The sequence below is a fragment of the Sinohyriopsis cumingii genome, chromosome 11 (assembly GCF_028554795.1).
Source record: "Sinohyriopsis cumingii isolate HCF-2022 chromosome 11, ASM2855479v2, whole genome shotgun sequence".
NCBI classification, from domain to species: Eukaryota; Metazoa; Mollusca; class Bivalvia; order Unionida; family Unionidae; genus Sinohyriopsis; species Sinohyriopsis cumingii.
This window is the reverse complement of record NC_142971.1, coordinates 30712101-30734095: the sequence shown is the minus strand read 5'-3', so window position 1 is coordinate 30734095 and position 21995 is coordinate 30712101. Positions and strand designations below refer to the sequence as shown.

General features: G+C 36.4%; 1 protein-coding gene across 2 annotated transcripts in view; it reads right to left on the bottom strand.

The window, feature by feature from the left end:
* Window positions 1-21995, bottom strand: part of LOC149787845 (isoleucine--tRNA ligase, cytoplasmic-like) — a 146791-nt gene that overhangs the window by 40835 nt on the left and 83961 nt on the right. For both annotated transcript variants that reach the window (XM_089974065.1, XM_089974066.1), the window contains exons 11-20: window positions 21457-21579; window positions 19615-19706; window positions 17347-17445; window positions 9455-9581; window positions 8239-8312; window positions 6778-6972; window positions 5408-5494; window positions 4778-4861; window positions 3658-3802; window positions 2999-3119 (exon numbers count right to left, since the gene is read on the bottom strand). In XM_089974065.1, coding sequence (XP_089830191.1) covers window positions 2999-3119; window positions 3658-3802; window positions 4778-4861; window positions 5408-5494; window positions 6778-6972; window positions 8239-8312; window positions 9455-9581; window positions 17347-17445; window positions 19615-19706; window positions 21457-21579 — 1147 coding nt within the window. The remainder of the gene's footprint in view (window positions 1-2998; window positions 3120-3657; window positions 3803-4777; window positions 4862-5407; window positions 5495-6777; window positions 6973-8238; window positions 8313-9454; window positions 9582-17346; window positions 17446-19614; window positions 19707-21456; window positions 21580-21995) is intronic.

Sequence of the window (21995 nt, the reverse complement as noted above, 5' to 3'; positions counted from 1 at the left end):
TAGTATAATATGGGTAATAAATTATATAGGGATATCTTACATGGTTTTGTATTACTAGTATAATATGGGTAATAAATTATATAGGGATATTTTATATGGTTTTGTATTACTAGTATAATATGGGTAATAAATTATATAGGGATATCTTATATGGTTTTGGATTACTAGTATAATATGGGTAATAAATTATATAGGGATATCTTATATGGTTTTAGATTACTAGTATAATATGGGTAATAAATTATATAGGGATATCTTATATGGTTTTTGATTACTAGTATAATATGGGTAATAAATTATATAGGGATATCTTATATGGTTTTAGATTACTAGTGTAATATGGGAAACACATTCTATAGGGATATCTTATATGGTTTTGGATTACTAGTACAATATTGGTAACAAATTTTATAGGGATATCTTATATGGTTTTGGATTACTAGTATAATATGGGTAACAAATTTTATAGGGATATCTTATATGGTTTTGGATTACTAGTATAATATGGGTAATAAATTATATAGGGATATTTTATATGGTTTTGTATTACTAGTATAATATGGGTAATAAATTATATAGGGATATTTTATATGGTTTTGTATTACTAGAATAATATGGGTAATAAATTATATAGGGATATCTTATATGGTTTTGTATTACTAGTATAATATGGGTAATAAATTATATAGGGATATTTTATATGGTTTTGTATTACTAGTATAATATGGGTAATAAATTATATAGGGATATCTTATATGGTTTTGGATTACTAGTATAATATGGGTAATAAATTATATAGGGATATCTTATATGGTTTTGGATTACTAGTATAATATGGGTAATAAATTATATAGGGATATCTTATATGGTTTTGGATTACTAGTATAATATGGGTAATAAATTATATAGGGATATCTTATATGGTTTTGGATTACTAGTATAATATGGGTAATAAATTATATAGGGATATCTTATATGGTTTTAGATTACTAGTGTAATATGGGTAATAAATTATATAGGGATATCTTATATGGTTTTGGATTACTAGTATAATATGGGTAATAAATTATATAGGGATATCTTATATGGTTTTAGATTACTAGTGTAATATGGGTAATAAATTATATAGGGATATCTTATATGGTTTTAGATTACTAGTGTAATATGTGTAACAAATTGTAATGGGATATCTTATATGGTTTTAGATTACTAGTATAATATGGGTACTAGGATTTATATGGAAATCTTAAGTGGTTTGGGCTTCTGCCCTGGTACCAAGTTTTATATGGAAATCTGAAGTGGTTTGGGCTTCTGTCCTGGTACCAAGTTTTATATGGAAATCTTGAGTGGTTTGGGCTTCTGCCCTGGTACCAAGTTTTATATGGAAATCTTAAGTGGTTTGGGCTTCTGCCCTGGTACCAAGTTTTATATGGAAATCTGAAGTGGTTTGGGCTTCTGCCCTGGTACCAAGTTTTATATGGAAATCTGAAGTGGTTTGGGCTTCTGCCCTGGTACCAAGTTTTATATGGAAATCTGAAGTGGTTTGGGCTTCTGTCCTGGTACCAAGTTTTATATGGAAATCTTGAGTGGTTTGGGCTTCTGCCCTGGTACCAAGTTTTATATGGAAATCTGAAGTGGTTTGGGCTTCTGCCCTGGTACCAAGTTTTATATGGAAATCTGAAGTGGTTTGGGCTTCTGCCCTGGTACCAAGTTTTATATGGAAATCTGAAGTGGTTTGGGCTTCTGTCCTGGTACCAAGTTTTATATGGAAATCTTGAGTGGTTTGGGCTTCTGCCCTGGTACCAAGTTTTATATGGAAATCTGAAGTGGTTTGGGCTTCTGCCCTGGTACCAAGTTTTATATGGAAATCTGAAGTGGTTTGGGCTTCTGCCCTGGTACCAAGTTTTATATGGAAATCTGAAGTGGTTTGGGCTTCTGCCCTGGTACCAAGTTTTATATGGAAATCTGAAGTGGTTTGGGCTTCTGCCCTGGTACCAAGTTTTATATGGAAATCTGAAGTGGTTTGGGCTTCTGCCCTGGTACCAAGTTTTATATGGAAATCTGAAGTGGTTTGGGCTTCTGCCCTGGTACCAAGTTTTATATGGAAATCTGAAGTGGTTTTGGACTACTAGTAAAATATGGGTACTAGGTATTATTGGGATATCTTACATGGTTTTGGATTTTTTGCCCTGGAAATGAAAGGGATGAGAGATGGATTGATATACAGAAAATGACACACCACTCCCCAACCTACCTACTACCACCACCACATTGAAAACGAAATTCAAAAGTACATCTTGAATACTAGTCCAAAAGTGTGCTAAATTTCACAAAGTTTTGCCTGGGAAATGAAATTGTGCAATATAATGGATTGATGGATGGACAGACAGAAAAAGAAAAACATTACAAATATTAAAACTGAATAATTGTGAAAAGAAAAAGGCATGCATACATCATGATATTTTAAACAGCATTTGAGTTATGCACCAGAAACAACAGTGTGAATGCTGGATGGATGAAGAAATGGATGACAATTTTAAAATTACTGAAACTAAGCAAATGTCGATTGCTACTATTAATCCTTAATCTCACCTTTTGTGGAAAGTTTCATTGGTGGGAGTTTAGCTTTGTACAGTTTCTGCCTATATATCCTGATACTGAGGTTGGAGTTCATTCCCCCTATTTCTGATGTATACATTTATTTTTTATCACAACCAGGACTGAGAAGCAGCAGCAGCAAAAAAACCAAAATTATTGACTCAGATGCGACCTTTTTAAGGTGATTTAAATAGTTTTCATCAATTCTGCTGAAAATATAGTTTTTTGTTCAAATACTTCAACTATTCTCAAGAGAAAAATCATGTCAATAATGGACAGCATTCATGATGTCATAATTATGGTACCATCAGAAGCAGTCAACATGTATACTTATGTAGGATAGGCATATCCCATCTTTCTTATGACACATGCAGCAATGAGAAAAAGTGACTGCATTTACCTTGCATCTCTTGGCGTACAAATCTGATCAGAGACTGTGTGAAAGAGAGGATCCACCTGTCCATGTAGTTGTCAGAAACTTCAGACTTGTCTATGTTATACAGAAACTTAATTCCTTCTTCCTGGAAATCAGATAAAATGTGAAATTTATGTTGTTGTCAGTGACTGATGGTGCTAGGCTGGGATCTTGACTATGAGGCTTTTATTTAATTTATTGCATGGGCTCTGTAACTGTTGCTAGGCTGGGACCTTAATGAGACCTTTACTATATTTATTACATGGACTCACTGAATGTGGTTAGGCTGGGACCTTGACTATGAGACCTTTACTTTATCACATGGACTCTGCAACTGAATGTGGCTAGACTGGGACCCTGCCTCTGAGGCCTTTACTATATTTCTCACATGGACTCAGCCACTGAATAACTGATAATTATGATGACAATAAACCGATACCACTAAGTCACGAAGACTATTGAAATTCTTCAATCAAACGATGTCAAATAAATTTCATTCTTGCCCAAACAACCATGTCTAATAAATGGAATAACATCAATCATGACAGATAAACACATGAACTGACAGACAGACGAAAGAAAGAAACCCCCATTTGCTATTTCAGACAAGAGCATCAAAAAGTTTGGATGAAGGCGATTCTTACCTTCTCAAGCTTCTCAACATTCTGCATTAAAAACCTGTAGGCATTGTACCAGGGGATAAATACATCCTTGAGGACATCCTTCACCCCTTCCTCCTGGAAACGCAGGTTATCTGCCCTTACTGCAGGAGAGTTGCACAAATACAGCCTGAATGGAAGAACATCTTGTTTTTGTATTAAGTAATCATTCCCCAAAACAGGTGCATGCTTTATCAGCTATACAACTGCATGCTGAAGACAAATTCTTTTCGTATTTGTATCACAATTATTTCTACCCAGGTGTGATCAGGAACCAATTTAGCTCTTCCTGAATAACATAAACAACACTTGTAACCTAGGTAACTGTTCCTGAATAGCATAAGTAACACCAGTGACCTAGGTAGGTCTTCCACAATAAAAGTAATATGGGGGGAGGAGGAGGGGGAAATCATTCAGAAGAGTTCCAGGCATATGTACAGCTGGCTACTGTCTTCAATAAAAACAATGCACCATTCATCATCAGAGGTTAGCACCAAACTTACATTAGGAGTTGATACAACTTCGTACACAATATATTCTCCAAGTGACTGGAACACACTGTACTGTGAAAGTTTTGCAGGAAAAAGTAACTATACCTATGCTGATGATGGCTACCAATGTAAAATGTAAATTAAATGAACAATCTCTTGAAACTTTTTATCTAGCAATCAATTTCTAACATGTGATCTATACTCAAATTCATGGATTTATCATATACAACTATGGTACTGAATGCATTATGGATTGTATTGCACAAAGGTAACACAAATGTAAGGTGTAAATATAAAAGCGTATTTCAAACTGATTTGCATTCAAATTAATAAAAATTTCCATGTTTTTTTTTCCCCTTCAAAGTGTAAACCCTACTAAATGGCAACAGGTCACCACTTACAGATGAATTTCACCTGAATGATTATTTTTCTCAGCTCCTCCCCCATTTTATCTGCTCCTGATCAACAATATTACTTCGGGTCTGAGAATGTAAAGACGAAAGGATAGTACTGCAGTACAAAATGATCAATCTGTTTCTGTTTATTTTGGACAGAGATAAAATCTGTGAATGCCTTCATAACAGCTAGAAAGATATGACCCATGCAAATCTTACCTCAGAGCATCTGCACCATATTTCTTCACTACTTCCATAGGATCTGGATAGTTTTTCTTACTCTTGCTCATCTTTTGACCATCACTGTGGATGAGGTAAACAACAGGATTTTAAATCAAACACAAATTTCTTTTCTACAACAGATCAATGGTGTCATATAGTATGTCACTTCTACTTGCAGTTTATGCCAAATTTTGATCAATCAGTGATTTTCAAAATATTAACTGGACAATTCATGATAGATCACTGCTTCAACTGAAAATTCTAAAATGCATAAGTACTTATAAAGAAATTATAATGCAGCATCTCACCTTCTGAGTTGTACGCTTGCACATAAACTTAACCGGCTTTCAAAGTTTTTATCACTGAGCTGATGATGCTCACCAGGCCTCCGATTTGCAAGTAAGGCTCAACAATAAGATATTTCAAGAAGCTGACAGCTAATGAGTGGTTACAGCAAAATATCAAGCAAGCTGGTGTCTAATGGAAAGTAAGGATTATGTGCAAATATCCTTGTATTCAGTTTTGACAGCATATCCTAAATTGACCATGATGGGTTTTTTGTTGCTGTTATAAAACCATGTACAAACTAAAATGTAGTGACTTACTTTCCAAAGTTTGGTCACTTACCTTGCAAGTACCAAACCATTACAGATGAGGTTCTTGAATGGGGGTTTTCCAAACAACAATGTAGAGAGAACAAGAAGAGTGTAGAACCTGAAATTAAAAAATGATGGCTTAACAACAGGCATTTGGATTACAAATCTTTACTTCATACAACAAAATCTAAACAAGAAAACACAGATCTGTCACTTATAGTTTCTTCTTCCTCAATTACATATAATGTATCGATTACATTCCTCAATTACATTTAATGTATCAATTACATTCCTCAATTACATTTAATGTATCGTTATTAGTTGTCTGTTCAATTTAATTTCATGATGAAAAGAACACTTTAAAAAAAAGTAACATCCCATACTGGAAATTCAATACCTTTCATGGAGTAAATATTGTGTGTTCTTTGTGCTAGCTATTAACCATGCATGATTTTTCAGGACGACAAATGCAACACCCTTTCTCAATCCACACATTTAACTACTAAACCAATTATTTTGCTGCAAAATAATGACGACTGATGCCCATGAAAATAAATAAATTCTCGGAATTCATTTAAAAATCAAACATCAATTTTGAATGATCAAACAAGATAGAGAAAGAAAGAGAGAGTTTAATACATCATTGAATGAACTAGCAATAATGACTGTCTTATTGCTATCACTATGTGCATCCGAACTGTCTTACTTGTTTTTTAAAAAATTCTGTGCAACATTTTGCAGTTTTCTTAAATAGGCAATATTACAATTTATTAATTTTTGAGAAACCAGTAAATTGTTGCACAAACATTAATGGAAATAAGACAACTCAGGCACACTGGTTCTGATAGTGTGCAGTAGTAACATTTGTTCAAGGACTAGAGACACTTCTTGGTGAACCATTATCTCACTAAGCAGTATAAAAGTACTTACATTCATGTGATTAAAAACTGCTTAGAAAAGACCCATCCACCAGTATGGATAAACAACAACTACACATTACTACAATTAGTTAATTAATTTTATTTGAAAAAATTCCCTTTTTTTCCTTCGAAATGTTGTTGTTGTAGGGTTTAATACCATTTTTCAGCACACAATAGGTTATACATGGCAGCCAGTATTAATGGTGGAGGAAAAACCTGGGAAAACCCCAGAAAGAACTACCGACCCACGAGAAGCTACCGGCAAGCTTTCTCACATAGCCACATTGGCTGAATCCAAGACTCAAAACCATGCAGACAGAGGTGAGATGCCAATGATCCGTAATGGAGAGCGCTTTAGACCCCGCTTGGCCCCCCCCCACCTCAAAATGTAAATATTATTATGTAAGTTTCAGATAAAAACAATTTCATTATTCAATGGACACAGATAAGAAGTAAATCAACTGTAATTTATTTTCCATACCATCCCCTCGTCTGGTCAATTCCCTCTGCAATGAAGTCTGCTGGGAAGCAGTCTTCAAATTCCTTTTTGTTTTCAAATGGATAATGGACCTGAGCATAGGGCATGCTCCCACTCTCAAACCAACAGTCAAACACCTCTGGCACACGACGAAGGGTGCCCTTCCCAAGCTTCGATGGGATAGTCACTTTATCCACACTGTTGTAAAAAGAAACCAAATACAACAATAAAAGGTGAATTAAAGAACAGAATGACACTAAATATTATTTTCTGAAATAAAGTCAAAACATTAGCTGTGATTCAAAAATGTTTTTCAGCCATAAAATACAATGCAAATATATAAATACACATGAAACAGATCAAGTGCTAACTTGCCCTGCTGCATCTTTCAATCAATGGACCATTTCCAAAGTAAAGGAATATCATAGGACTGTATCAAAACAAAGCCAGAGATCCAATTAATGGACCGTTTCCAAAATAAAGGAATATCATAGGCGTGTACCATAACAAAGCCGGAGACTGCTCACCTGTCTGACATCTGAACAAAAAGCAAACACAAGAGCAATTAGCAAATGATCTTGATCAGTAATTTGCATTCTGTAAAAATTTCTTCCATTGCAGCAAAACATGATCCATAACTGTTTATTACTATCTGGGGGTACACTTGGATCTAAAAGCATCAAACAATATGTATGTATGTGTATGTGTGTGTGTGTGTGTGTGCGTGCGTGCATGTGTGTGTGTGCACGCGTGTGCAACAGCATGTCATAACTTATGTTGGCAACTGTCTGACAATTACAACTATATTTCTTAAATTTATATTGTGCTGATTTGATACAATGCCAAGATCATACAGAAATATGCATCCAGGGGGTAATTACACAATTATTTTCAAACTTCTTTTTTATATCAATTTCTTGTATATCATTCTAAAACCAAATTCATGAATTTTGTTCCATTTTTCATGTTTCAATGATTTTATTTTTTGCTTGTTTTAATTTTATCAACCAAGTGTACTGTTTTCAATCCTTACCTTTCCTTCTTTATTCAGAAATGTGTCCCTATTTTTACAATGGAGGAGGGAATTTTCAACCCAAATTTTCAGTTCTACCTTAAAAAATGTGAAGCTTAAGAAATAACTAGTTGTGGTTAAAAAAATTATTTACATCAAGTCAAGCAAATTATAACAAGTATTACTAATATGAGAGAGAGAATCGGAGACAGAGAGAGTAATGGTAAAAAAAATGTGCAACTTAACAAGTTACAATATAAATTATGCTTACATCATGCCAAGCAAATCATACTACTAAAAACGAGAGAGAGAGAGAGAGAGAGAGATACTAACTCATGACTATTCAAGTATATGCTGTATTGTCTTTCTACAGACTTGCTTATTAAGACCATGACTTACTGACCTTGTTAGATGAGAGATACATACAATAAATTTTCCTACAATAAACTTACGTGTCCCTGTGCAAATCCTTCACTTGCACTCCTGAGAGCTTTGCTAGCTCTTCTACTGATCCCACACTCACCACCTAAAGTGAAAGTAACAGTGTGGGCATAAGAAATAAATACAGATTTCCATGTAACTGAATTAGAAATTTATAAATTAAATTCAACTAAGTTTCAGGCTATTTCTATTTTCTGTCCACCAAATTATGCTCAAAGGACATAAACATATCCTGACCTTTCCTACACCCCACCCCATCCCATGATGAAAATGAGACTACACTCAAACAAAAGTCAGAAATCACAATGATTGGTCAAAATGTACATAGTCTGACCATAATAGGTACTAAAATTTAATGCAATCCATTAACAACTACACAAGTAGCTGCATTCACAAAATATGGTTTATACTGCACCCAAGTGTAAGTAAAAAATGGCAATAACTTTAAAAAGATCAACAGATTTTTCCTTACCATATGTGCCAGCCATTCACAGAATTTAAGTGAAGATGGTGGACAACTCAAGTTACTGAACATATGTTGGTGTATAAAAATGCACATCAATCACTATACTGCAATTATATTCTTCCTTCAACAATCAAGCTGCCCTACTATCCATGCTATAACATCATACTACACTAATAGGTGAAGACGCTTAAAATACAGTCAAATCTAATATGCTAATGAAAAATTTTCTATTCTATATTTGTTCTCATAAATACTACCCATATTTCTCCAATAGTTTGTGTGATTCACAGCAGGTCAATGAGTGAAAACCACCTAGTACTGACATATCGCCAGAACAAAGACAGCTCCATCTACTAATTAGCACCCAAATTTTTTTTTTTTATTGTGAAGAAACCCACATTGAATTTAAATGTAAATTCCCAGTATCAATTTTTGTTTAAAAAAAATGGGAAATCTGAAACTATGACATTGCAGCCTATGGTATTTAATGCCAATCATAAGGATACAGGTAAGAAGCTTTACATGTAGATGTGATTGCATAACAATGACACCTAGCTAGGTAAGAAGCTTTACATATAGATGTGATTGCATAACAATGACACCTAGCCAGGCAAGAAGCTTTACATGGAGATGTGATTGCATAACAATGACACATAGCTAGTCAAAAGAGTGAGCAATGTGGTCATTGTTACTTGCAATGCGTTAACATTTAACTCATGGGTAAACAGTGATGGCAAGCCATAAATTAGCAATAAATTTACCTCTTCCCCATCATCACTCAACCAGATTGGGATGGGTGTACCCCAGTAGCGATTCCGTGATATGCACCAGTCCCTCGCGTCTCTCAACCAGTTGGCAAAACGCTTCTCCTTCACAAACTCAGGGACCCTAAATTAAAACAAAAAATAATTACATTTGGCATTTGTGCAACAAGTATGACTCTACAAACAAAGACTAAACTATTAAGTGTAAAATATTACACATTTAGAACGTCAATAAATATTGCAATAATTTCATGATGATGGGGTCATTTACATTTCCATACAAACCCACATACAGAATTGAATTTGTCCACCTGAGATGGTGTTTGCGTAACATGTACAAAAGATTTCTGTCCAACGTATATCTAAGACCAAACAGTTAAAAAATGTGTAATAAAATGAAACACTGCTGCAATGGCCTAAAAATCTAATCATGTCAAATATGCTAAATTTCTGTTGTCTATGTTGAGTGGTTTTTGTTCAATTTGGCTAACAAGCTTCTTGGGATGGACATATGGATTGTACAAGCAGGACTAATTCAGGCAGTGCAGGTACAAAATAAAATAAAGTATGAAAATATTTCATTCAGTATAATATATGAGATGAATAGAATTTTCAAGCAAATGACAATTAATTCCCATTTCAAATAGAAGAGATCAACAAATCAAAAACATGGATAGGAGGCCAGACCAGCAGGCTACAAGAAAAGAAATTGGTAACCCAACAGTTTACAAGCAAAGAAACCTAGTAACCCAGCTTGAATTTAGCAGCCCAGAAAAGACACTTTCATGTAAAATTAATGTGGTGAAGATCTCAAATTCTCCTTGTTATAAGAACTGATACTGACAACTCTTCTTGTCCTTCGTATTTTAATAGTCACAGTTTCAATAAATGCAGATAAGGTCATATAATGTACAAAGTGATATCTCAAATCAACGTATAGTAACCCATACCCAGCATTCTAATAACACATGGGTGCCAGACAAAAATGTACAGAAGAAAACAGTCTGCTTCAACCTTGTATGTACCATATCATTTATTGTAATTGGTGCCAATATAAATACATTAAAATCAGATTTTTTTCCATTGCAACATTCAATGGCCAATATTTTCAACCCATTAAAGATTAGCAGATTTAAACAATTATTGTATATACAATTCTATTTAAAAACCCAGGTCAGTCTTGGTCATTTTCTTAGAAGAAATTTTGCCAATCTATATAATACTGGACAAATGATTTTATAAACCATTGCTTGACTGGTTCAACAATTACACAATCTAAGCTCACTTCATTTTAATTTTCAAATCATTCTACAAGCCAAGAAATAATTAACACCGGAAGGTAAAACTCCCAAAAGAATACTGACAGACATTTAAAATAAAAACATTAAACAAATAAATAAATAAAAGGAAACTGTAACAAATCCCCAAATAAATTTTGCTAGCTAAAAACTGAACTTAGGTATCAATTTTTACCTAAGAATAAGTGGACTAACTTATGAATTACAGAAATACTTGTCTTCATGAGGAACATGGGTTCCACATAAGACTTTTATGCTGAAGAAGGCAAGGCAGGAAACCTCAGCATATCAATGAACAAACTTAAGGCAAAAAATCAAATCAGTGATTATTTTTTTCCACCTATCGTGGTGAGGTCACCAAAAATGTACAATGATGAAATCTGACCATCACCCTTTGAGAGAGCTGTTGAGTGTCTAGACATGGGAAGTAAACAAATTTTATGTCTCTATTGCAAAGGGCATAAGGGTGAATGTGCAGAAATGGGGAATACATTTTCAGTGACCTCAACCATGAAGATAAAACCTTGATTGTGATATACAAAAATACTGTCGAACCAAGAAAGCAAAACCCTAGATAAAATAATTATCTGAATATATCTACCTAATCATAATACATTAAGAGTTGGACTACTACCTCACTTGTATATCCAGCCAAAGCTTGTTTTTAGCATCAAAAGTACCAAGTCATCTGCCTTCCCACATGGGAGTCACATCAGAGTGATCTTCCCTTGGACAAAGAGCTGTTGTTGTTGTTGTAGGGTTTAACGCCATTTTTCAGCACACGATAGGCGATACATGGCGGCCAGTATTAATGGTGGAGGAAGAACTCGGGAAATCCCAGGAAACAACCACCGACCCTCAAGAAGCTACTGGCAAGCTTTCTCACATACCCACATTGGCCAAATCCGAGACTCAAACCCACACAGAGGTGAGATGGCAGTGATCCATAACGGAGAATGCTTTAGACCACTCGGGGCCCCCGACAAAGAGCTGAAGATTGGCACTGAATCCCATCAATACTTCAGTTACTACTAGAGTGGATATGCATGCATGGTCTTTCAGATCAGAAAAGTAGCTGCAGAGAGACTCAGAGAGTGTGCCCCTATTAATGACTGACCAATTCATTTTGTGGGGGGGTGGAATTGGGGAGGCTGGGATTTGTTTTCCAATCGGGATATTTTTTCCTCAACTATCAAAAAGGACAGAATTAGTTCTTCTTAAAACAAATCTGAGCAAGATTACTTTTTCAAGCTATTTTGGGTTGGAACTATAAAAAAAAAGTCACAGGACACTGCCCCCTCCCCTGAAAATTATATTTTTGGTCCCTTATGATTATGATTAACGAAAAAACATATTTTATTTCAAAAACTGGTTTCTTCTTCCAAAACTTTACCCAATCACCATCATACAGGAAAAGATGGAGGGAGTTAGATCCCTCTGCTCCAGAGAAAGCCCCATTTCCAGTCTCCAAATGCATCTGCAGTAGCTTCAAATCTTGTACGATATGAGCTAACATCTCAATATGCCCAGACAAAACTTACAGGGAAAAATCCCCACCCCACAAATTCATAAGAAGTGGAGTAGCTGCATCATTGTTAAGCTGGGGAACAACCCTGCATCTTGTTCTCATGAACTCTTTGGAAATAAAGATCTCTGAGAGAAGGTCATCTTGGACCTTCATCCAATGGCTTAGATAATGTAAATTATGCTTAAATGTTATGCAGCCCATACCTTATAAGCTGAAATGAGCATGAAACTCATTGGTATTTGGGTCAATTTGCAAATTACCTTAAGATGATATAGCCCAACCAGAGATATTAGCTTTTCCTTCTAACAGTAGTAGAGATATACAAAATCTCCTTCTCCGCTTGGCTCAGTTTACTTCAGGTACCACTTTGAAACCTATATGGTGTCTCGTTCATGCCATCAAGCTGAAGGGTCTGACAAGGAAAGTGGTTTCAAAGCACAGGAATGATTGCCTGTTCTAGCTTGGAACCTTCTTAGGTGAGCAAAATCTGAAGAAAATATCTCAGTGAAATGCAGCTACAGCAACTTCAACGTCTATGAAATAAGTTTTATATATTAGTTGAGTCAATGAGGATCTTGACAGCGATTCATAAAGTGCTTTATTCAAGCATGTCAGAACCTAAAGTAGATTCCACTTCAAGCCCAGGGCCATACCTTTCTTCAAGACAAAGCAAAATTTGCCAGAAGGTTAGAAAGGTCTTGTTTTTGCCTGAATCCTCCATTATGATCAAATGTGATGAATGGTAGCCATAGCTGTCAACCTTCCAGGCTCACAATTAGTGAAAACAGGGATAAAAAGTCATGAATTTGGACATGACTTAGTGAAAAATACCATGACAATAACTCCATCCACTGACCATCAATACTACACTATAACAAGATCGCAACATAAAACTAAAACACTACATATATACAGAAATATTTATTTATCAAGACATGATGCTGTGGCAGACTTGAACTTCCTCAACTGCTTGATCGTAAATTTTGTTTTCTAAGCAGTTCAGACTTCTTGCCTGCTGGTTGATCTTGGTGAATGAAGTTGTTGACAAATTTTCTGCAGCTATGGAGGCCCTAAGGTCTGTTATTATTCCTCACTAGAGAAAATACTCTTTTGCTGTCACTGGTACTGTGAGGAATGCACAGGAGCTGCAGCACATTTGGTTCTTCCAAAGGAAAATTTGGAAGTGATTTTCAAGTCCGGGAACATTTGTCAAATATTTATCATGGTCTCCAGCTGATTTGTGTTCGACAAGAAAACACACAAATAATGCTTCAGCGTTGGTAGCTTGCAGGTCTTCCACCGATGGCTTAAAATATTCCTGAGCTGAAATCTGCAAATTCTTATTTTTCCCAACTTTTATGTGTCTTTTGCAAATAATGTGCTTTCTCACATCGTCTCTGCTACTATGCCCAATACTACAATTTGTGGTACACTGAGTGCAAAAAGCACGATGAATATCAATGTTTAATGGCAGAATATATTAATATATTCCAAATTAAACTTCACTTTTTGAGCAATACATTTCTTTTTCCTTGGTGGTGAAGTCATTTTCAAGATCTTACATGCGATGCTGAACTGTAACTCAAATTCAGTGTTGGTGACACATGCGTGCAGCAAAATTCCAGTTAGGCCCAGCTTCTCTCAAAAGCATTTGTAAAACTACTCTTGTACATATAGATTAAAGCAGGCTAAAATGCTTGCTACCGGGCCAACTGTACTAATCGGCTGTAGTTCTATTAATATCGCAACCAGCAGTACCGGACCGTTACGGCAACTGCAAATATCACTACTAGCGCTTAACGGGAAATCGGTTATTTTTATTAAAGATATAAAATAATTGAGAATTGGAGAATTTGTGAATATTTGGCTTGTGGCGTGAACTGTGAATCGTTGAAAAAGTCATGAAATTCATAAATAAATGCCGACTGGTATGAGGCCAACTGGGAGTAGATGGAGCCTGTGACTGAGGCAAAGAGGAAAGCCCTCCTGGTATACAAGGTTGAACCTAGCCCCAGAACACTACAAGCCCTCAGGACTGCCAGGAACAACGCCCAGAAGACCAACCGCCACTGTGCCAACACCTACTGGCTGAACCTTTGCACCAGTATACAAACAGCTGCCGACACCGGGGATGTAAGAGGAATGTATGACGGTATCAAGAAGACGACAGGCTCCCCCCTCCAAGATCGCCCCCCTCAAGTCCAAGAATGGCGAAGTCATCACAGACCAGGGGAAACTGCAGCAATGGAGGAACTAGACACACCTCCCACCCTGAAAGAGCTCGGAAAAGCCATCAATTGCCTTGCATGTGGGAAGGCTCCTGGGAGCGACGGCAATCTGCCTTAAGTCCTCAAGAGTGGGAAATCAGCACTACTCCAGCCCCTACACATACTCCTCTGCCTCTGCTGTGAACAGGGATACATCCACAGGACATGTGTGATGCCAACATCGTCACTTTGTACAAGAACAAAAGAGGCTGTAGCAACTGCAACAACTACTGGGGCATCTCCCTCCTCAACATCATCGGAAAGGTTTTCGCCCGTGTTGCCTTGGTGCGATTGCAGATCCTAGCCTCCCACATCTACCCAGAGTCTCAGTGTGGCTTTCGAGCCAGCAGATCAACTGTAGACATGATCTTCTCACTACGTCAGCTGCAGGAGAATTGTTGCGAGCAGCAAATGCCCTCTGCATTGCCTTCATAGACCTGATGAAGGCATTTGACCTGGTCAATCGGAGTGGACTCTTCAGACTCCTGCAGAAGATCGGCTGCCCCCCTCCCACAACTGCTTGCTGTCATCATGTAGTTCCATGAGAACATGCACAGCACAGTGTGCTTCAATGGCGCAACATCGGAGGCCTTCCCAGTCATCAGCGGAGTCAAACAAGGCTGTGTCCTTGATCTGACGCTCTTTGCCATCTTCTTCTCCATGCTTCTCCAGTACACCTTCAAGGACTGCAGTGAGGGAGTGTACATCCATACCAGGGCTGACGGCAAGCTGTTTAGCATTGCCCATCTTCGTTCTAAGACTATAGTCACAGAGGTATTCATCCATAAATTGCTCTTCCCCAATGACATCACACATGGAAGATGGACTGCAGCAGCTGGTATGCCACCTCTCCAATGCCAGTAAGGAATTTGGACTGACCATCAGTTTGAAGAAAATAAACATCATGGCGCAGGACACAGACTCCCTCAATCCGTCACCATCAATGTGTACAACTTGGAAGTTATTGAGAACTTCACATACCTCGGGTCCAACATCTCCAGCTCACTCTCCATTGATTCTAAGGTGAACGGCAGTGATGGCCAGACTTAATCAGTGGGTCTGGAACAACCCAACCTCACCGAGAAGACCAAACTGCATGTCTACCAGGTCTGTGTGCTCAGCTCAGCTCATCCAGTGGCAGGACAAAGTACCCAACACAGAGGTTCTAGAATGTACCTACGTGAACAGCATGTTCTCCATTCTCAACAATAGGCACCTTCCCTGGCTCGGCCATGTCAAGAGAATGGCCACAGGCCACATTCCCATATGGGAATTTAGCAGATGGTGCATGACTGACTGGACAACCACATCTGTGTTACAAAGATGTTTGCAAGAAGTACATGAAGACGTCCAACATCAATGTCAATGACTGGGAGAGCTGTGGTAACGACCGTTCCACCTGGCACCTAGCTGTCAGACAGGGCATTCAAAAAGCCGAGGAAGATAGAAACATAAAGCAAGCTGAAAAGAGAGCTAGAAAGAAGGTGAAACAAAAGCTCTCTGGAGCTATATTATCGTCTTCCATAGACAGACAGATGCCACAAATATTAGGGGTGGGTACTGAATTAAAAATCATTGCAATATGTATAATATTAAGCAAAATATTGCAACATTATTGCAATATATTGATTGAAGAAAGATTTACATTACTGTTATTTTATTGAAATAAAAGGAATGCAAACTGCAAAAAATCACTTAAAATTACCTGATTACATAATTAAAATCCAGTGGAGAAAATGAATGTTACAATTTAAGTCTTTTGTCTGAACAGTTCAGTCTGTGGTTTACTTTTTGATAAACATAAAATGCATGAAACTGTAGATTGGTCTCTTTATTGTCACTTTACCCAGTCGAGTTCAAACTGAACTGCCTTGAAAATCACATGATAAAACTTATCTCATATTTATTTTAAGAAGATAAGAGCATCAACATGATTTTGGTTTATGGGTGAACGTTGTGCATTTACTAAACTCCAGCAGTGGAGATCACCCTCTCAGAAGGGACACTTGTTGCTGGGATGCACAAATAATGATTTGGCAAGCTTAGCTAATCTAGAGAATCTCTGCTAGTGATTTTTCCACCACTGAAGAGGATTTGAATTCAAGGGAATCTATGGAAACACTGTGTGTGTGTGTGGTTTGGATTTTTAACGTAGCTTTAACAATTTTTCAGTCATATCTCTACAATGCTTGCAGTGACAGTTTATAGTGGTCTAGCACTGGGGCATCATGCCGCAGACATGTAGCATAATGTCCCACTCAGTCACATTATCCTGACACCAGGCCGACCAGTCCCAACACTAACCTCTTAATTCTGAGCGCCAAGCGAGGCAGCTGTTAGTACCATTTTGTAAGTCTTTGGTATGACTTATAAAGGGGATCGAACCCACGACCTCCCACATTCGAGGCGGACGCTCTAACCACTAGGCCACCTGTGTGTGTCTGTCTGTCTGTATGTATGTAATGAAATCTCCCATTATTTTAATTATTCACTTGTAAGGTCCAGCTGCAGTTTGCACAGATCTGATGTTATATAATCTGCCAGTACATCTGGGTCAAGGTAGTTCGTTAGGACTAATCAAAAGAACCAACAACACAGACCCTAATCTTCTGGTGCATTATGTGATGGCTAATATGTAACATGTGATTTATTTTTGAAAGCAACTATTAAAATAAATTTTATCTATACATTTTGCATAAAAATTTGAATGGTACTAAAGGATAAGATAGAGGTTTTCATTATCAACGTCTCACATGTGGATGCTTCAAATAAAGAACTTTATGATATCACACTTACCAGTATGTTTTTGCACTGTTCTCCAGGAGTTTATCAGCTGCATGCTCTACTCTGACAAACCAACAAGGCAATGCCTTGTAGATCAATGGAGTCTCTGATCTGAAATGCACATGTGCATACCTGCTTTATGAACCGTCAGCAAAGCTTTAATACAAAGTTATTTCAAACTTTAATATTTTATCTTCTAAACCAATATCATTTGAAAAAAAGTAGTTCTAAAATGGTATCAGTACTAGGGTAATAATAGTGTCACAACTGTGGCATTGTCATTTTTAACCCATTTATAATATTTCAGTAAATGAGTATCACACATTCCTCAATTTTCATTGCCTCTTTATAGAATGGCTTTTGTTGCTGTTGTTGTTGTTGTGGTGTTTAATGCCATTTTTCAGCACACGACAGGCTATGCATGGCAGCCAGTATTAATGGTGGAGGAAGAACCCGGGAAAACCCTGGAAAGAACCACCGACCCACGAGAAGCTACTGGCAAGCTTTCTCACATACCCACGTTGGCTGAATCCGAGACTCGAACCCACGCAGAAAGAGGTGATATGGTAGTGATCCATAACGGACAGCGCTTTAGACCACTCAGGGCCCCTTATAGAATGGCATCACAGTTGAAATAAATTTAAATTCCCAGGCAAATTAATGGAGGCACACCTTACCTAACATCTGATCTAATCATAGGCTAGAATCTTACCTCACCCACTTCTCATGTAAACATGATCAGATAATCTTTATTTATTTAATTTACTATCAGAAGAAACCTGCCCTGTTAATAAGTTTGCAATTGCTTTTCCGATGTCACTGTCATCATCATCAGCCATTCCTCAAGTTAAAGTTTATCAACAATGTTTTATTATGGGCTTGACCTGCAGGACCTGATCTTGTTTGTATATCCCTTCACTGCTATGGTTCAGCAGATTAATGTAAGAGGAAAGTACATTAGTAGGGATGTTGTATAATCTCAATTTGCATGGTAATTTGCAGCATGAGTGATTTCCTCTGTGCCTTCTTTGCACATGTTAAATCCAAGAAATAGTCTGATGAATAAGGACTGTTTGAAAAAAATCTGTTCTGGATAGTTTTTAAATCATCACCTTTTAAAAAACCAGTGCTGAAAACATATTGAGAACAACAGCTACAGTAATGCTCTATACCATTCTGTACCTGCCTTTACATATGTTATTCAATTGTGTCTTTCCATATTTAGAGCTATTTCATTTTTCTTCTGCTGCTTCTCCTTTGTTCTCCCTCCCTACCTCTTTCTTTCTCCACATCAAGATGAACAGAACTTAAAATGTATCAAGAGTGAAAACCCTTGAAGACAATCAATGAAGAACCATCAAGAAATGCAAAGTAATGAACTCCAAACAACTAAATAGACTTCAAGTATACATGTTTATAAATAGTTCCACAAGAATCATGCAAAATGTCAGTATCTGAACTTAAATGACCCGTTATTATTCACACAGCATTAAATATCTGTTACACATTTATAGGAAAAACTCATAATTAGTAATAAAATTGTTGAAATAACTCTCAATACAATCGTAGTCATGTTTAAAAGCGATGGAGAAATTGGATGAGTGCTGATTGTAAACTGAATAAGTTGGAATGCAAGTTTTGGGTGAATCATCTGTTACTGACCCAAACTGCAATCTTCCCATGGCCATACAAAAGAAAATATAGAACAAAAATTCTTACAAGTAAACTCAAAATCATTCATACCATTTGTTTAAAGACTTTATGCTCTTAAGTTATTCAGATCTGATTGGTCTATGAAGTTTCTACAGCACCCCCACCCAATCAATGTTCACTGTATCAATCCACCCAGTAAATGTGTTATCAAAATAAAAAAAGATGCCTCTACTTACTAGTAGAGTAACAGGACAGCCTCATGATCTGTGTGTTAAATGTTGAAATCATCTTTAATATTCCACAGCAATAGCAAGATTTTGAGATCTGATACTGTAATGGACAAACTGTATGTCAACTTGGCAACATATTCAGTTAGGGCCATCAAGACATTATAAGAACTCTTCTGGTAGAAACTCCATGTTGATAGAACTCTCCATGTTAGAGGAGCAAAAATAACAGGAATTTCAAAGATGGATGTCATGGTGGCCATATTTGATATCAGGTTGGTTCCATTCATATTTAGGGAGAACCAGACATAAGAAGTCTTTTGGTGAAATCACAATATTGATAATGACCAGAAAAACTATAAAAAAAAAAAAATGCATAAAAATATCCTTTATATCTTACCGCCAACAAAATGGGTAGCTGTGTTTTGTTGAGCTGCTGTGAACCAGTCTGCCAATATCCTTCAACTTCTTTATGATCAGCTTGTCTGCATCCTGATAATGGCAACAGACAAAAAATATAGAGCTGTGTTTTGTAGCAGCAAATGTCAATATGAAAAAGAAAAATCCAAGGCCTTTTATGTTTTACCTGATGCAAGCTGTTTATAGTGCAAAAATACAAGATTATCATAAGTTTTACAAGTTGTACAAAATGGGTTCAAAATACTGATTCTTCAACTTATTTGATTCTCCATGAGCTGTATTTTCATGAATTCCTGCCACAGTTATTTAGTGCACATTGCTGAGCAAAGTTACAGACCATGAATTCCTGCCATAGTTATTTAGTGCACATTCACATTACTGGGCAAAGTTCCAGATCATGAAGCTCTGTAAATCATGGACAGAAAAAAGTCTGTGTGATTTGGATTTTTAACATGGTTTTAACAATTTTTCAGCCATATCATTTACAGTGATGTCTTGCACTGAAGTATCACACCACAGACATGTAGCATGATGTCCCACCCAGTCACATTATCCAGACACCAAGCCGACCAGTCCTAGAACTAACATCTTAATGCTGAGTGCAAAGCGAGGTAACTGTTAGTACCATTTTTAGACAGAAAAAAAGTCAAAATTGAACTTTATTTTGAAATTTTCTTAATTTCAAGCCTCCAACTCAATTTCATTTCAATCCATGAAGTCCTTCAAACAAGAGTGGAAATGAAATTTGCAATGGACATGACTGGATGTTTGGGGACAGTACAAAAGAATCAACACACTAGTTTCCATATTACTGATAACATCGTACAAAATATTTCATCTCTTCTGCACACATCAATCCTTGGTTGTGTGAAGCAGCTTTGATGAACATGACAGGAAGCAAGGGAACTGAGGAACATGGCTAACACAGATTGTTCCTCCATATATATATGATCGGAGCAAAATATATATCTCTATTCTGCACAAAGTGATCCTCAGTTGTCTGAAGCAGTCGTATCTTTTCCTGATCTTATCTTTTGATGCAGGATGAGCTTTTGTTTGACAACAACTGATAGCACATTTGACTAAAGCCTAGAATAGGCCTGGAATTCATACATCTTTACAATCTCAAAACACATTTTATAAATCATATGTATCTAAAGCTCTTCCATTCAAAACATGTATCAGTATGCCATAAAAATGATAATGTAAGACAAATATCAAAATTATTTTTGGGGATCTTCAAGTCCAATTTTTTTCTCATACCTAGACTTCAGTTCCATGTTAACATGAGCCAATGACCACAAGTATTTGCAGAGTGTTTTAAGCATGACCATCAAGTTTTGAAAGTCCCAAAATCTTTGACGGTCTCAATCTTATTAAAGTTGGAATCATGGATACTTTAAGAATTTTCCTAACTCTAGTAACTCTCAAATGATTCTAAACTCTGGTTACCTAATTGTACTCCAAACACCATATTCAGTTTTTAAGTTTTAAGACTGTGAGACTACTCTACATTGTATGTAAAGTTTCATTCATTATTTTTATTCAAATAACATTTATAAAAGTGTTCAAATAATTACAGGAACAATATCCATTTTTCTTAAATCTGTAAATCTTAAATAAAAACTATTTCTCTGGACGAAAAAGAAAATAGTTTAAGAAATATCACTGTGTACAATCTTTACTCACATGAGAAAATAATGAACTACAGACACTAGACTGAAGAACAACTTATCAGAATGGTTATCATCACGCTCCTTCATTACATACACGAGACAGTTCACAATTACAGACACTAGAATGAGCAATATAAAAAGCTTACCTTGACGTACATGCCCTTGAAATCGTGAACTTCATCTGTGAACCTTCCGCTGGCATCTACAGGGCAAATCATGTCCATATCTTTGGTGATGACCCCATAATGGAGACACACCCTCTGGTCATCCTGTAAACAAAAATAGTCACCTACATTATGTTTCATCAGATCTATTCTAAAAGTATAAATATGTGTATGGGAGATCCCTCCGTCATTTTTGTAAAAAGGGGGGATTTTCTTAACATAGGTGGGATTTAATTACAAAATAAAACAAGGGTTTGAAAATGTAAACATTCTGATGTAATTTTTTAAAAATAGAAATTACCATGATTCCTGCAATCACATATCACAGAATAAACCCTGTTTTATAAACCTATCTGATACTTTTTTTTAAAGAGTTGAAACATGTTTAGTACCATTAAATGCCATCCTAAATGGACATAATATCAATAATTTTAGCCAGGGCACAAAGTCCAAGGCTTCCAAATGTGCATGTACTTCGGAAATCACTGTACTAAAGTATTTGTGATTAGCTATATTCAAAC